This window comes from Halyomorpha halys, unplaced genomic scaffold (genome assembly GCF_000696795.3).
Source record: "Halyomorpha halys isolate HHAL.00 unplaced genomic scaffold, Hhal_1.1 Scaffold477.1, whole genome shotgun sequence".
NCBI lineage: Eukaryota > Metazoa > Arthropoda > Insecta > Hemiptera > Pentatomidae > Halyomorpha > Halyomorpha halys.
The window spans coordinates 689608-708559 of NW_027113379.1; the positions used below are offsets into that span (position 1 = coordinate 689608).

The following is an 18952-nucleotide window of genomic DNA, read 5'->3' on the forward strand; positions in this document are numbered from 1 at the left end:
ATACATAAAATATAAATAAAATTCAAACCGAAAATCAGTCATATGCATTCATAAATAATATTGGATAATATAGTATTATAAATTCATTTTACAAAGAACTCGAAACCAATTATATATACAATTGCGTATTGTATCTATTGTGCATGTTGTATCTAGGTGGTTATTGTATTGTATAGTTCTTGTACACGATTATTCTTGAATCTAGTAATTAGTTATTTAATATTAATTGTGTAACATATTGACCTTCCATTATTACATTATTTCTGTCATTAGGTCATCACAAAAACACAATAGTATTTTTATTATAATCTGGAGACAGGAAAGAAAAATTAATATTAACGGTACAATTTTATTTTTTCAGATTATTCTTTAAAAATTTCTAATGTCATTAGTATTAAATTTAAAATAATGATGTAGATAAGTATTTTTTTGTTTATAGTGAAAATAAATATCGCTGCTTTTCTTAAAATAAAATTATTTAATTTTGTGTTTGAGATATTGCATAGATTGTACTTTAGACTAGTGTTAATTTGTAAAATATCTCAATACTTTTGCGACAGTCTATTAAACGACCACAGTAAAGAGTGTCAACGACAACTGCAGTCTACGGTATTATATTTGGAATACGTCCAATTCTAAATAAAATCAAAAAGTTTTTTTTTATTAGATGTGCCACTATACAAACAAAACACCATTACGTTCCTGAAAAAACATACACGTGAGGTTTCCTGTGCCATGTTTATAAACTTCAAAAGTAACGAACAAGATTTAAAAAATTATGGTTCCACACCTCTTAAAAGATACAAGTATTTTATTGTAATTTGATTATCTGTTGTCGAAGCTGTTGTCATATAGTATTTTGTACCAGGCCAATTCCACGTAATTGAAAATTTCGATCTAAAAATATAATTTAAATAACTTTAATTTTGAAATTTATTTTTCAATTAAGGGAATAATAATGTGTTGTATTTATGTTTAATAGAAAGAAGTTTACAAGAAAAAAATTATTCTTTTCACCTTCAAGACAGAAACATTTTTCCCCCGCGCCTTCCGGCTGGATCTGGTTGTCGGTGTGAAATTCATGAAAATCTTATATAATTCAAATCGTTAATTTTTCATATCAAAACAAACCCCAATATCCTTCTATCAGCTAAACATTTATGAAAAAGGGCTGATAGGACCCGACTACCAACCTAACCTTTAAAAAAAATAAACGCCCCAGTGACAGTGCCTCCATGATTCGTATTCGCTGACGCTAACCAAACCAAGGAATAGACTTTTTTAGTCAGTTTAATTATTTTAGGAATACTTTTGTTTTTTGGTTTTTGTTTTATTAAAAAATGGATAATTGTTAATACATAGCAGGTAGAGCAGCGGGTGGAGGCTATTATCTATTTTTTATAGACCTGTTGGTTGGTGGGGAGGGAGGTAAGGAGTGGGGGTGGGACCTGGACAAAAGGAACAGACCCCGGAGCCAAAGCCTCAGTCAGTCTTCAACATGCTCCTTTTCTCTGTCGTAGCCCTCCTCGCTGTATCCGCCGCCTCAGGTACCATCTAATGTATATACCTAAACACACACATCAATAACACTTCTATAAGCAACTTCAGCATCTTTAAAACTTAAACAGACAAAAGAAAAGAAATAAGTATCATCATTATCAAGTACTTATTTCTTTTTTTTTATTTACAATTGTCAAATTTGTAGGCAAAGATGACATAGTTCAAGATTTTCTCAATAACCATGGATTGAACCGTTTTATTTATCCACTGCCAGGCATTGACAATCATAAAAATTGTTTGTTCTTCCACTCTCTTGCAGCTCTATTATACTGATTGCAATGGTTTTTGAGAACTTCCTTCTTTACCTTTTGCCTTCCTTCAATTTGCTCATTTTATCAATTCGTAGAAATATAATAGCCTATCATCATAATTTTGAAAATACTTTGGTTTTGGTTTTTGTCTATATTTATTGTGCTCTCAAATAAAAAAAAAAAAATTGAAAACATTTGACAGTTTTTTTAATGATTAGTTCACCTTCGTTTGAACATTATATTAAAAGTTCTGAGAAAACTTTTACTAAATTTTGACACTGTCGTTAACAATCTCAACAGAGAATATACCCTATGAGAAGAATATACTTTAGTATAATTTAAATTTTTTGTGAACATTTTATTATTATTTAAATAAATTCAGCTCTCAACACTTATCACTTATGCCGGCAATCTGCTATCAGCTTCTGTGCCCGGAATGACAGTGTTGCAAACTTTGTTCACAACAGTCTTTCAAGGCTTATATTTGACTAGAAGAGGAAACTTTATTTATAAACCATAATTTTTCCTTTTATATATATATATATATATATATATAATACACAGATAAGAGTGCTTGGTTTTAAATAATTTTGGAGTCACTTATCTTTGTTTAAATTTCTAACTGTATTTCACTAGTACTGATTTTTATGGTAAATTATTAAACAATAGCCTATTAATTTTTGAATCGATTTTGATGTTATATGAAACTTCTTCTTGAAGTCTCTCTACGATTAAAAAAAAAAAAAACTAGTCATTTTCATAGACATTTAAGGAGCATTCTATTGAAATTTAATATACCCACTTCTCATTACTATATATGCATAAAAATTTATAATGCATCTGCAACTTATAACTTGCACCATTAAAGAACATGAAAGGTCAACGCACTTGTATTCATTTTAATGAGCAAGATTACCTTCTAATATGAGCCATGACAAAAATTATATGTATTCATTTCAATAAATTAGCATAATACTCTGTTTTAGCACAATTCTAACAAAGACTATTGTTTGTCGTAAGAAATATTCGATTCACATGAGCATCCTTATTATTTAAAAAATAACTTCTTTGGCCTGGGAATTAATAATTTTTTCCTCATTAGATTGATTTTAACATAAAACAATTATTCAGCAATATGTTATGATCTATATAATTCTGTACTTATTTTAAGCCATTGTGATTAAGCAGTAGATATAATATAGTCCCCTAAAGTAATAAATCAACTCTATTAGCAATGTTAAAAAAAAAACTCAAAATCATTGAAACTGTTTAATTTTCATTGCCACTGGTTCATTAGAGAATCAAGCGAGGTCATGAGATGGAATGGATCAACTCACCCAAAAAAACAACAAAATAATCACTGAACCGTTGATAACGTTATTTAATTTTTTATTTATTATTTTATTTTTAATAACTTTTCAATGAATTTTATTATATGTAATAAACAATATTTTTGCGAGGAAGTATTAAATTGTCGTTTACGATATACATCGCATACTCTATTATTTATTGCGCAAAATTGATTACGTAATAAACTTATAGTGATCATTACAACTGCATATAGCTAAATATAGTTTTAATTTCCCATATATCCGAAATGCTAGGATGAACATTGAAGATGAGAATATAAGAGTAGTTGTTTTAGACAAATTATCCCATTTGGTTGTTGGACTCGGTTATTCTTCGTCTCCCGCACCATTCCCACCGATCTTCCTATTCTTTTTGTTTTCTGTTACTGTGCATACAATAGTTTTGTTTTTTGTTTTGCTTTTCTTTTACTACAGTTCCCCCCTCTCATCCTCATTACGCGGTGGGGTCATCCACTTCGTGAGGTACCAAGCTGAAAGAATGCTAGTCTCAAACGGAACAGGGTTTATTGTTTTTTATTGCTATGAAACTTTCTTTAAGATTGTTTAACCCGAAGATTTTTCTCAATCCATTAGTTGAATCTGGTTAGAACATAAAATCACATTATTTATAGTAATAAAACCTCAACTTATTAATAGTAATTTTTGCAGTTTGTTTAATTTTTTTTTCTTTAGTCACATCACGCAGTTACAAGTCGACTAGAAAAAAAAGCAATACTACAAAGAAAATTCACATTCATATATCCGAATTACTGTTGCCATTTTCTTAGATTATATATACAGTTGACTCTCGGTGATCCGGACCACTCCATAATCCGAATCACCCTTATTAAAACAAATAATGAAGATTTGATTTTAGGTCCGTAGTACATTAAAAAAAAGTTTAATCAACACCTTACGTCTTAAATAATAATAAGCTTAAATATTTTAATTAAAAATACCAACTCTTTTTATTTAATGTAAAATCCAAGCTCAGCATTAAAATTTGAAAGCGTATTTATTTTCTAAATTTTTTTATCGGCAGTTATAATTAACCTTTTCATAAAATTAATGTTTATTTTTATTATTAATTAGTGCGAAATTATATAGTTGATAAATTGATTTGTCATTTATGAATTGATAATTTTTTCCCTTTGGTAATCCATATTTTACTCTAATCCGAACCCCCTTGGTTTTAACTTTATAACTTAATAACTTTATCGTTCGTTATATTAAGTATAGATATGATTATTCTGTGTAACAAATATATTTATTTACGTTTAAAATAATACTTTGCATCGAAGTAGATTTGATTAGAAATACTAGATTGTATAAGGTGTAAATGTGACATAAAATTTAGTGGATTTTAAACATATTAAGAATGAGACGTTAAGGAGAAAATTTGGGAGTAGGACGATTGATTAAAAATACAGTTTTTGTTCAAAAATAAGATTGACTTGAAGGAAGTACCTGAGTGTCTGAATGTTATAGAACAATCGTAAGAATGGTTGGAATCCGAATAAAATTCGTGGGTTACTACTTTATACATTAGTGGGTCCCAGATATATTATTTAAGAAATTAGTATATTCAATAATTTTCAATATCGTTGTAGTTGTAGCTAATGCTAATGTGTTTCTTTAGTATTATTGAATAGTTATGGCGTGGTAAACAAATAAAATTATATATATATTCTACATTATGATAAATGGTGATGTTGAATATTTGTTTGATACATTTTGCTAGTAGTTGGTTTCTTTCCTTCCATTTCAAAAACGCATTACTCTAAACATCGCGTTCAACTAGAGGTTACGGAATCCTCCCATCGGAAGAACGCTCCCTCTTGGTCTATAAATAACCGCCGAAGAACGTGTTTAATAGCGACGGCTGACTCCTCCAGAACCTTGACCCTACAGGCCATTAAAGATTCCAGGAAGCCAAATTGGAGCCTCAGCAAGCGGAACCAGTTACAAGAAACAGATCCATCAGCGCGACTCCAACCTGCTCACCGTGACAAATCTGTTACCACTATGTCATTGCTGCCAAATTTTTGGGGTTTATACTTACCGAACTTAGCTTCAAAAATTAAATGTATCGTCTAATACTTAGCCCATCATCTATAGCAGTATGTACATAAACGATCGCTTATTACAACCTTGTTTGTGACAATTTTGAAATGAGCTGTTGCCACTAAGTTGGTTTTCATATTGTGAGGTATCAACATTATTAAACATTTTCAATAACAGTGAAATAGTTCATGGCAATGGGCCATATTACTTCAGTCGATCTTTTAAATAAAAAAAATATTATATTGTTTAAACTCCTCATTCTTAATTAATCTCTTACATATCCGTATGTCTAAAACAATAATATAACGAAAATCGAAACGTCTTCAACCAATAACCTTTATGGGATTTTTTTATTTATGGAAGAAAATCATTAGAATTGATAAAAGGTGCCTTTGTCAAATGAATCATAGTACATGACAAACTTAATGATCACGGGGAATTATGCGTCCTTTTGTAACCGTGGGAATATTTAATATAATAAAAAAGCCATTAGCGAATTTCAACCAGGTGTGGTCTGTCGGAAAAGCAACAAGGTCATTAAATAGGAAACTACAATCATTGTTATAGACATGAGTATGCTTTCTCGTTGAGGATAATTATGAAGTAACTATCAGGGATATTTCTTAAGTCTTCTATCCTAAATCAATTCTATTTTTTGTCAATTATTGTTTATATCATTACTAATATTTTTTTTTTTTTTAATACAGATTTTATACTCGGTTGCATCTATTTACTTTTAAACCAACGTATTAATAAAATAAAAAAATATATTGTGATGAGGATACAAATTTAATTGAACAAGCTAATAAAAAATAGTTATGAACAAAATCATATTTTCTAAATGGTATGATCGCTTGATTTATCAAAAATCACACGGAAGATTTTTACGGTAGGTATTAATAACAAGGGTGTAGGGAAAATTTCGACTTTTATTGAGGAAACTTATTGATACGTCGCTAATCATCAGACATAAAAATCGCATCATGTTTTAACTAATCAATAACTTATCAATGCGAATAAATTGGCGACCTAACATTGAACTATAGGGCGGTTTGTTGCCCCAACGGTCGTAGGAATTTGCGAGTGTTGCCGATGCACTACAGTCTGCCGCACCGCCCGCGTTAGTCACAGGCCTGCTCAGGAATCCAGTTGCTCCAGTCGCGTTCTTGACGATTCCCTCTTTCCCATCGGACGCTAACCTCAACGGTGCAGGTTGGTGCAAAATACGACGAAAAAATTCAGGAATACATTGCTATATATTTTTATGAGAAATCATGAGGTAGAAAAATTAAATTTAAAAATAATTATTACAAAAAATCAAGCATTATATTTTTGTCCGTTTGGCTAAATATTATCTTTTAACTGATAAATTAAATAAAAGCATATGAGTAAGAACAAAACAGATATTGTATATGATGGCATGAAGCGATATTGAATCCTAAATATAACTTGTTTAAACAATATATATGATGAAACTGGGCTTTACGAGTCTGTGATATCTCATCACTAATTTATTGATCACTATAAAAACCGGCAATTTCTATGAAGCTGAAATTATTAATAGTGGTTCTCCTTATGTTGTATATGAGCAATAAGTCTGGATTTTTATACATTTAGGACTCTAAATGGTTTAAAAAAAAAATAAACAAAATTAATTATAGCCACATTTAAAAGATAATAAAATTCTCAACAGTACAATGCAAAAGTTATCCAATTTGGAATATGGATCTATAAATATTTTTTTAATATTCTATGCTGGTTTCCATGGAAACATATATATTAACATATGAAAGAATAAATACACCTTCCTCACTTACTTATTGACCACTATATTTCAAAACGGCAAAAAACGATGCTGAAATTATTAATTGAACTTAATCGGCTTTGAACCTTATCCATTTCTAAGTTATATCGATAAAAAATTTAATAATTTTAAAAATGAAATAAAAAAAAAAAATAAGAGCATAAATAAATAATAGATTAAATATTAGATAAATAGATGTTATGTTCATAAAGAGTAAAAAGGGAAGGGGGAGTGGGTGATTAAAACCGTCCTTTGGATGGGACTACTCACTAGTAATACATAACTATATATTATCTATAACTAGTGTATATTTTATTATAATTATTTATAAGTACTACTACTGCTAATGTGGCTCTACAATCCGCTGTCGAATCCTGGCCTCTTCCAGCAGCTTCCGCCAATTGCCTCGGTCCCTTGCAGCCGCCATCCAATTCCGAAGCCCCAGCATATTTGTTGCATCAGCAGCAACACCATCACCCATCGCAGCTTTGGTATTCCTTTTCTCTTGGTACCATGGAGTGGCTCCATAAGTCTTGGTGGATCCTCACTGCATATCCTAACGACGAGTCTTGCCCAACTCAGTCTTGCAATTTTCATCCCTTGAACTATATCAGGCTCCATAAACATAGTATACAGCTCCTGGTTTTTCCTCCTTTTCCATTCTCCTCCGATGCGAACACAATTATTTATAACTAGTGTATAGATACATACATATACACTAGTTATAAATAATAACACACAATCTTCTTTTTATTTATATATTACTTTTTATTGAGAATTTATTAGATACCAATTGTATATAGATGCCTATCTTTCAGCAATTTTTAAAAGTTATTTATCAAACTCAAATCGTTGAAGGAAGTAATGAGTCAGGCATTTAATTTCGAGAATTATTTAAATACACATGAAAAAAATTGAACAAAATCATGCGGATACTAGCACCTTATCTATTTTCCAATTTTTTTATAAGGTTTATTTAACAAATTAAAATCTATTTCAAAAGTTCTTCTTGATTATAATATTTTTAAAGATCCAGACAAGTAAATAGGTAAATTATTTTATCAGAAAAACAGTTCAAGTGTATTTGGAACCAAGGACAATTATGATATCGGTCAATTGGATTGCCATAAAATACAGGGAAAATTATTTTTCCTAATACAAAAAAAAATCCAATTAAAAGAATTGGTCTAAACAGTTAACTTGCAGCAAAAATAAAATGTTCGAACATTATGAGTCTAAACAGCATTGAAGAGGTTCGGGAATATTATTTTTCACTCAACAACTAATGGTATAATTTGTTTGGGTACAGTAGAAGTTTCGAATTTATTACATTTTTACGTTTTAACTCACTATCTGACTCATTGCCTATCAGTGTTATTGAGTTTCATTTTGGAAAAAAAATTGTGTACGTTTATTAGATGGTACTGTTCTAATAAAAAAACTAATTTGAGAATAAACCTAAAATATTAGGAAAGCAAGTTAAAACTACTAAAACTGTTTTTTTATGGGCCATGGGGCCCATAGGCAATAGTCCTATTTGGTTAACCAACATTTTTAATAAGATCAAACTAGTTCTCTACCTCCATATTTATTTTCTTATGACTTTGAAACCTATTTAATGATGTTCTGCAATTAGGGGGGCTATTTTAATATTATTTATATATTATAATATAATTATTTTAATAAATCATTAGAAATTATTAGATTCGGCAACTTCTGTTATTTATTCAACTTCACTTATTTTTTAATATTTTATTTTTTGCATTAATACTATTGGCTTGTATTTATATGTTTTGTATTAAAGACATTTTAAATAATAATTAATTTATTTTTTAATTTCATCTTAATTTAGGGTGATCATAAAGGGTCAACGTCACTCTGTTCTGATAATAGCGCAAGTGCAAACACACACACCTTCCGTTGCTTGATGTAAACACGGAATTCCTATGAACTTGTTTGGCCAGTCCAGCTGGTTATAATCATGATATAATGCAGCCCTAAGCACATGGGTGGGAAAAGTTCATCTTTCGCCTAATGGTTTTTTTTGTAAATATTACTGAACAATTTTATATAATAATAAGTTGCATTCTTGGGATTAGATACAAACAATACTTTATAGCAACTTTTGACGAAAAAATTGGCTCATAGAAAAAATGTTTTAAATTAAATTATGTTTTACAATTTAAACGCAGTATTGTCGATATTTAATTAATAATTAACGTTATTCGTGCCTAAGCAATCGTTCTATCTCATAAGTTGGTACTGTGTTGGTGGGCTTGGGTATGGATTCGACTTCACTGATTGTTTGAGCCTTCAGATGAATCTCCATCATTAATCATTGGGAAAACAAAGGAAGGCTAGTGGCACAGTCCTACTCACTTCATCACTGTATATACACGACTACTGTATTGACTACTGGATAGACTACTGTTATAATCAAATTTATTTAACTAATAAGTATAATATAGAAAGTATTTGAGGAATTTCCATACTACTTCTGAACATCAATTAATGTTAACTGTTCATCTGTAAACGCTGACAAGTAGTTGCTAAGGCCTCAATTTAAAATTTTCCATTTATAAGTACTCCAAATCCAAGCTGCAAAATTATCGGAAAAATTCAGGTAATAATGCTTACTCCTGATCCATTCTTTCTTATATACTATAATTTAAAATTCTTTGTGGACAATTTTTTTTTTATTATATAATATTACATTCTAATGTATTTCAAACAACGACAATATGGATCAGAGAAAACACTCAAAACATATTTACAGAGATATACATAAAACGATAGCAAAATATAAATAGGAAAAAATGAAACGAAATTAAATTTAAAGTAACATAACATCTCAACACATTTATTCTTGTTTACAATACTTGCATTCAGTCTAGGGAACTCCGAATCGAGTTTTTTCCCTCCACTTGTGAAGGAAAAATCAGGACTCCGGAAAACCTTCTCTCTTGGCGTCGCTGGTATTGTAATCCAAAGGGGGTTGTGCGAGGGCGCTGGCCTAAGACGCTCAGGAGTGGAGAATCTAGCAATTTCCAGAATACCAAAATACCTATGTAGGGATGGGTTAAGCAGGGATTAATTTAAAGGGATTAGGATGATTAGTAAGTTAACCATGAGGCTTTTTGTGTAAGTAAGAATAATTCTTTCGCAAATTTATTTTAATTGTTTATTTTACTGATTAAGTCATACAAAAGAAATGACTTATAGCTTTGCTACAAACTAAATTCATGACTAATTCATGTTCCTAATAATTAAATGCAGAAACGGAAGTAATTGAAATATCATTTAATTAAAAAGATGGTAACTAACCGAAGCTCTTAATTATAACATTCATAGAGAATTCTTACATAAATTTGAGGTCATTATTTATATTCAAATTATATGAAATTTACGGTTTGATAAATTTAAGTAGTAATATTAATTTTTTTGTCATCCGGTGGAGGGGAGGGATCCTGCATAAAAACAACCTATTTTAATCAAAATGGGGGGATCAAGTTTTCATTCCGTGGACTACCACGAAATAAAAGTCTATAACCCTCTACCCTGGCCGCTGCAGACTCAAGGTTGCTAAGGCAACGCCTCAACTCCACAAACGGTCTCAACAATATTATACAGTATTAATTAAAATTAATACTCTTTTTTTTATTGTTTTCAATAATGAAGCTTAGTAATTGACAAAGAAGTAAAAAATTAACACCCCTTGAAATTTTGTAGTTTTACGTTTAAAGATAGTAAGAAGAAAAATCGAATAAAAAAAAAATCTAACTTTTCTCCGAAAATACCGTACCAATTTTTTCGAGATTTGGCACAATAGTTACTAGACACTTAACAATGATCCTTGAAACCCGCCATCACCGTTCGTCTTTTTGTTCCTAAATGGCGGTCGATTAGATGTTTCCTATAGACATATCTTGGCCATTTATGAATATAGACGAAAAATCCTCAGTGTTTTGGTATCATTTTCTAAAAATACTATCAAAAGGAAAAGAAAAGAATATTAAAATGGCGAGCACGCAGTGCATTGAACTTAGTTTTTGATTGTTTTCAGTAATGATCATTTGTAATACACCACTAAAAGTTTGTTGCTTTACGTTTCAGGATAGTTATAATTAAAACCTAATATTTTGTTATTTATTGATATAATAAAATAATTTATTTAAATATTAAACCATCGTATGGTAATTTGTTTTTACTTTTGTTTGTTGTAAGAAAAGTATCGTTTTTATGATTAATTAAAAAAAATATGGAATGCAGACTAGCTAACAGCTTCAATTCCTCTTAACTCTAACTACTTATTATTATTGTCTTATACATAATTTAGTACAATCAAACAAAAATTGTGACGATAATAATCGAAAATTCACTAAAAAATTAAACGACATATTATAAAATATGATTAGGTGTTTTCAAATATTTCTTTTGTAAAGATACCCATATTTATGACTTAACCACTCTAATATACCTCTCAGGTTTACGAGGTTGACTGTTCCATTCTATAAGGTGGGAGGAGTGATAAACAACCCGTGGGTCCACTAATCAGAGGATGTGATGATCCATTGAGAGTTTTTGTTAGGAGTGATGAACAGGTAGAGACGCAGGGACACCTGCACCAGACCCACCACTCACCGCTTAGCTTAGATACATTACGTCCATTGTCTTCATCAAAGGCATCTAAATGATCTAATATAATTATTTTAATACCAAATAATACATAGTTTCGAATATTATTTTCTATTGTAAAAATTCAAAACATTTCACATTTACTGAATTTTGTAAAAGTTTTAAAATCTGTGCTGACTAATTTAAACACTTAATTTGGTTGCAAGTAAAAGCACTATTGCACAATATTCATTATAAGTCATCATCAAGGTCAGTAATTATCAAGGACTTAATGGAAGCACCATTTTTTAATAATAACGTTAATTCATTTTTTTTAATTGGTAATTTGATGTCTCGAGTGTTAACATTTCTCAATTACTAAATTGCACGAGTTAAACTAGTAGTTCTCTGAACAGCAGACCACGAAAAAAAATCTGATTTTGTTTTCACCCTCAACTGCAAAATATTACTAACCAAAAAAAAAAATGGAATCAATATATGAAAAACGAACAAAGCATTTTATCGTTACTGTAAAACCGATATTTCATATAATGCGGTCATTAAAACGACTAATCATGAACCGGATTTAAAAACCGAAATTCCTATACATACGTCGTTTTTTCTGACTTCAAGAAAAATTATTGCCATTGGACATGCCAGTACAAAAAAGGACGTAATGACGAATAGAAGTAATTACCAACCAAAAAAAAATCACTATACATACTTCGTTTTTCTTTACTTCAAGAATTTATTTTAAATTTGAAGATAATCGAACGTGTCTGATCGGCGTGACATCGCTTGCACTAATCGGTTCTGCTCCAATCGGTATAGATTCATTTGAACGTTAAAATGATTTTCTCTCGTGTTCTGCAGGTGAACTTCTTCTGGAATTTCTTCTTCTTACAATTTTTTGTCCATCATTTTTCATAGTTCTAATAGTTGCTTATTTTATTTTCGAGGATATTATGAACGGAACTCAACAATTATAACATACAAAATGTAAAAACTGTGATAGATAACTGTTATTAAAATTACACCGTATATTAATCCATAAAATCACATTCAATGAAGATTCACAGATTAGAAGTTATTAAAACGACCACCATTTTAGATCGGAAAAAAATCCCAACACAGCCTACCCTCAAAATTTAATTAATTTGAAGGAAATCTAACATTTTTCGACGTAATCGTCCAACTGTCAGAGGGACAGACCAAATGGCACGACATTTTTCCAGATACCAAGAAAAATTCAGGCAATTTTTTAAATAAATCCAACACATTTGATCGTAATTATGTAACAGACAGAGGGTCATTTAAAATGCCAAATGGTCGAGTTGAAACTGGACCTCGCTCCCGCTCGAACAATAAAAAAAAAAATAAATAACAAAAAAAAAATATCGTGTTTCTTAATAGCTCTCATCTTTGCAAAATACATTCATCCGTTTGATCACCTGCTTGTATTTAAATGGGTTTCAGATTTCCGCAGAATTCATTGAAAAATGATACCAAATTTCTTTGGCCAAGTGTACAGAGAGAGAAAATGCTTTATTCATTCATGCTGCCCAAATAAATCGTGCTGCTACATTAAACAGCATACTTATCAATCCGTGATCGGACATATAAATTTCATATTTTAATATGATATAATAAGTAGAAAGAAAACCTTTTTTTTTTCTCAGTTTTCCTTTACAATCAGTTCTACACACTAAATACAAATATTTCAATTTATTCCTTTTTTTTTTCTTTCCCTTTCTTGTCTGATATCGTCTAAAAGAGAATATTTAAACATGGGTTCGTCAACCCAGGTGATTCGCAATGTACGTATGTCCCCAGGAGTACGAGAAGCGTTTGAAAGGGATACGAGTTTAACGAGATTGGACTGTATCTATTTAAAGGGTTAAATTTATCTTTCATATAAAAAAATCAGTTTTTCGTGTCCGTTGGAGACCTATCCCTTGCCAAAGAGTCTAAATTAATTTAATTTAAAGGTTGTCCGTAGAAAAGAGTAGGTTTCACACAATGTTTTTTTTTTGTTTTTTTTACGAGAGGTACTCAGTGATAACAAAATTATAAGAGTGATATACATATGAAAATTTGAGAAACACTGGTCTAATGTAGCTCATAAAGCAAACAGCTCCAAAATGTTAAATATATAAATGAGTCAGGTTTAATCCATTTGAGTTTTTTTTTCATCTGCATCTTTCGATCGGTTAAGTTTCTTTTCCTTAAATTGCATTTATAATTTGTTTTTCTAAACATAGTGACCTAAACATAGAGTAAAACTAATGCAGTTTCACTCCACGGAATTTCACGAGAATTGCCGAGACATTATTCATTTGATTGCAAGCATTAGGGGTATTCATGATCTTTAGTTTAACATGTTAAAGCGTGTTAAATGGAGAAATATTTCCTTCTTTTACCATGTTAAAACCATATAACATGTAAAATGGCTAAGAGTCTGTTTTTAGGTCTGTTAAATGGAGAATGATGTCACGAAACAGACTCGCTGAGCTTGTCACCGTTTTATTTAGTGTCGTGTTAGGTTACTTATTCCTAGTTGTGTTTTGTTTTTTTTAGCAACTTTTACACTTCTACTTTTCATTTATTTTAGGCATATTGTAATAAATTACTGTAAACAAAACTTTAAAAAGTAAGTTTTGAAAGGAAAGGTTACTAAACAAGTTGCTCAGAAAATCCGCTAGGAGCTCTTATCTATTTACCATTTAAAATGACTTTAAATAGGGCTGCTCACAATGCTATATATATATAACATTTAACATGGTAAAACATTTTACATTTAACACAATATCATGAATACCCCTATTGTCTGCTTTAGTTTACTTGTATTCCATATTTTGTTGAGCTTTATCATACGTAATTTTTCAATAACAATTATTTATTTGAACTTCTGAGCTTCCATTTAAGTATTTATGATTCTTAATGCGTTCTTTTATGTTTAGTGTTCAGTTAAACAGATGAAAAATATATGTGCCTTGCAGACAATTACAGAATAACGGTTTCAAGTTCATGTTTTCAATAGGAATATTTATCTAAAAAATTAGATGTTCGGACAAGCCCAGAAGTCGATTAAAGGCAAAATCGTTGGTAATAACTACGCTGTATCTCCTTGGCACGGATAGCGTTCATTATGGATTGTCGAACAAGGACTCAAGGAACAATACACCTGCTTGTTAACAATCTTGCCATCTTCCTATCCCATAATCTATCATTTGACCATCTCAATAGTTGTGATTGAAAATGAATGCCTTTTAATTCAAACCTGAGGATTTGCAACTGTTTTTGGTCATTTTCTTAAGCATTTCATTTGTCTGAATTCGGTATCAACAGAATAACGATTACTATATTATCTTCAATTCAGACCAATAAAAAAAGACTAATGGATATCAATTAGATAGAAAAAATATTTATCTATTTTCAATTCAATTTTTTTTTATTCCCAAAAAAAAAGAAATCCAATCCCCAAAAAACGTTGTAACAAAATGGAAAGATTCATATTGCTTTTTTCCAAGTAATTAAAAACATTAAACTTATTAGTGTTTTCGAGAATACAGGCAGGGTCTGTGGTTATTATATCAGAAAACCAATTTAATCATGAACACTAATTTTAGGACTACTGATATATTTCGGAAAGAAACGAATCTATAATTTTAAAAACCTAGAAACCGAATATTAATCCTTGCAAATTTAAATGATCTACAATATTCTTAGAAGATTTACTGATATATTTGTATTTCAGTAATGTAATTAAATCAGTGTATAACTTAGTTGGGGCGGAATTAAAAGTTTTGTATTTATTCAATTGAGTATTTTTATTTAATATTCAATTGAAATATAAATATAAAATAGTTATATGGTACATATTTAAATTGAATATTAAAAAAAATACTAAATTAAATAATTACCAAACTTTTAATTCCGGTTGTGATGAGCGCCAGCTATATATATAAGCACATATAATATTTATATATTTTTTTCTTTAACACTAAATTGTGTGTGTTACAGATTTATGAAATTTAGTAAAGATAATTTTACGTCACATACTATATCATTCAATTAATATTCACTTATTTTTCGTTTTATTTAAAAGTCGTTTAAATTAAATAAAAATAGGGGTACTCAACTCGCTGTTTACCTAAATAAGTAAAAAAAGAGAAATGTAACGAATAATATTTAAAAAAATAAATATCTTCAATTCGGGGTAAAATGAAGAAGCTTATGTTAACCCCTTTTCACAATAGATAAGAATAAAGATATATATAAACTTGAAGATTTGATATATTTAATTATATAAATAATAAATAGAAAAAAAGATATTTTCCCTGTTTTGCCCCACATGCTTGGTAAAACAGGGAAGGAACGTCAATACAACTTAAAAGGTACTTATCACTCGATAATTGTCTTATTGGATGTTATTGGTCACTTTAGTTTATCTCCGAAATATGGATAACTTCAATTGTTCTTGCGTGTTGTAGGTCCAATGTCCACATGCAATAAATTGTATCCAGCATTTTTACTGTACACTAAAGTAGCAATATACACACTTTTCGCTTATAGTACACCTTATTTTATGTTTTTTCTAAATAAGAAAATTTTTCTTAAAGAATTTCTTGAAATTGAACGATTTCTTAAAAATCGGATAAACCCTTCTCCATAATGCCCCATGTATGCTTCTAGGTCTGTTAGGACTAGATTAAAACAGTTTAGTGCAAAATTTAATCCACAAATACCATTTTGAAGCTGATAATATTACTATTCAATGTCAGACACACTATTTGAATAGTTGACAATCTAAACAACGTATTAGATCCTTAAATTTAGCCAATTTTTACTCAGTATAATTAGTCTAATAAAATAAGTCAGATGATATCAAAGTCTGCTGATGAAATTGGCATTGTTGTCCGCCAGTGAAAACACTTTTAACTGCCATATATCTCTGTTTTGCCCCGCCTTCCCCTATATTAAAGTTCAACATGGTAACTGATGGTTTGTGACAATACAGTCACTAATTTCCCTCTTAAATTATGAGTGCGCATGATTACTACGACGGAGGTTTGATTTTTTTCAATGCAGGCTGCTATCAAATCAATAATAAAGAAATAATAGTGATGTACAAAATGGCCTCTGTTCGATAAGATGAAGTAAAGTAAAAGCGAATCGAACTAAATTGTGGCAGATAAAATTAAACCTAAATTTTTTTCCACTTAATTTTTTCGAAATTTACTTCCTTGTACAAGTAATAAAATTATAGTTGCTGATGTAAAGTGAAGTTAACTGCTACAATGCTTAAAGTTTATACCAAAATTATGAATAATTAATAAAGCATTTGAAAGTTATTAATAAGTCTGATATTTACCCCGTTCTATCACATATTGAGTTCGTTCGTTCAAATTGATTTAGATTAATAAACTAAATATTTTTTTTTTAAATTTAGATACTTCTAAAATCCAACCTATCCAGCATGTGTAATCTGATATTCTCAACATTCCATCATGCATATATAACAAATTAAATTATAAACAATCATCGTGACATTCACTTAACTGGGAATACATGAATACCCATAATTCAATCCCTTGCCAAATCCGCTGACTACTTAGCTCTAAATTTATTTCTTTATTTTCCTTAAAAGAAAGATAAAACAATGGTCCCATTAACTTACGTAATTCGTTCATTACTGAGTCATCTAATATATATTCATCAGTTTATTCCATAAGTCTGAGTGTATCTTTATTTATTTATTTTTAATATAAACTTTGCCAGTTATTTTTTAAAAATAATTGAAGCTCTTTAATCAATTTTTATTTTCTTAAACGGCTGTATGAGATTAAATTAGTAGTTTTAAAAAAATAAATTTGCAAGTTATAATGGCTTTAGTTTGCTAGTAAAGATTGATTCTAAATTATACGAGAGTTCCTGGTTAAAGAGAATGGTGAAGATTTTAATACCTTCACTCACATCTTTCCGGTAATCCGGGTTAGTATTCTTTAACATCTGAATAAGCCCCATTAGTCGTCTTGCATCAGATTCTTATTCTAAAAAAACTCGAATTTAATACTGTAATTACAAAATTTTACGACGAAATAAAAAAACACAAGAAATGTCAATCAACAAGTTCTAAAAACCTAGTTTTGAAATCGAAGGGACGTACCCAGTTTTTTTTTCAAAATTAAAATACAAAACATCAACTAGATTCGATAAACTTAAATTTCAATTAATCATTTTATTGATTTTTTGTTTACCTTACATTTCTTTTGGATTTGAATATTCTTTTGGATTTGAATTCTCTTTTGCGTTTACTAAATACTGCAGGATTACCTCCTTTTATTTTATAATTTTTTTTTTGTTTTGTCATTCTTAAATAACAACATATTGTTTTATGGTGAAAATAATTATAACTATTATTTTGTCATAAAACACCAAAAATCATTGTTCATAATAAAACTTAGTGATTTTTTGTTTGTTTTATCTCTCTACAGGACAGAAAAGTTATTAATATAATTCCTGACCTAATTGTATATCTCATTGGTAAAAGAGAGCTTTATTATAAAATAAATTACATACATACTCAAAATAATATAAACTACATAATAACCACACCCATTTTTTTCCCATTTCATAAATGTGGATTTATGGAGTATAGAATATATAATTTTGTACAAAAAGGTATTAGAAACTAAAAGTTTTTATAACCCATCAATCACAAAAATTACTTCAAACACATATTATATAAATATTTGAAAATAGATCAATATTTCAAAAATAAATATTTATAAAGCAAATTATATCAAAAGCTCAAACAAAACTAGATGTTCGAAAATACATAATTTATGTTTTGAGTATTTAAAGAAATTTAAATATATCTTTGAAATTCTAATTTAAAATTATTTACTCATATTTTTATTGGTCTAGAGAGTATTTGATTCAAATATATACACTTAAAATTTTACAGCCCCAATTTTAAAAATAAATATTATTTCGTTAGAATGATTAATTCAATAAATGTATTCAACTAATAAACCATGTATAAAATATTATTCAAAAAATTCCTTACTAATACTGCATTGTATAATTAGTTGTTTGATAATTTAAATTAAATAATTGAATTTTCATGTTTCATTTAATTTATAATATTAAGTAAAATTCAAATCTTTGTTACATATATCTGTATTCTGATGATATATAATAATAATAATAATAATAATAATAATAATAATAATAATAATAATCTTTATTTATTCTGGGATTGATCCCTTTAGAATAATTTACAGGCGTCAAAATTAGGCTTTAGA

General features: G+C 29.2%; 1 protein-coding gene across 2 annotated transcripts in view; it reads left to right on the plus strand.

The window, feature by feature from the left end:
* Positions 1–1474: 1474 nt before the first annotated feature.
* The window catches only part of LOC106683306 (C-type lectin 37Da), a 22350-nt gene continuing 4872 nt past the window's right edge, over positions 1475–18952 (plus strand). For both annotated transcript variants that reach the window (XM_014424679.3, XM_014424680.2), the window contains exon 1: positions 1475–1547. In XM_014424679.3, coding sequence (XP_014280165.1) covers positions 1499–1547 — 49 coding nt within the window. In that variant the 5' untranslated portion in view covers positions 1475–1498. The remainder of the gene's footprint in view (positions 1548–18952) is intronic.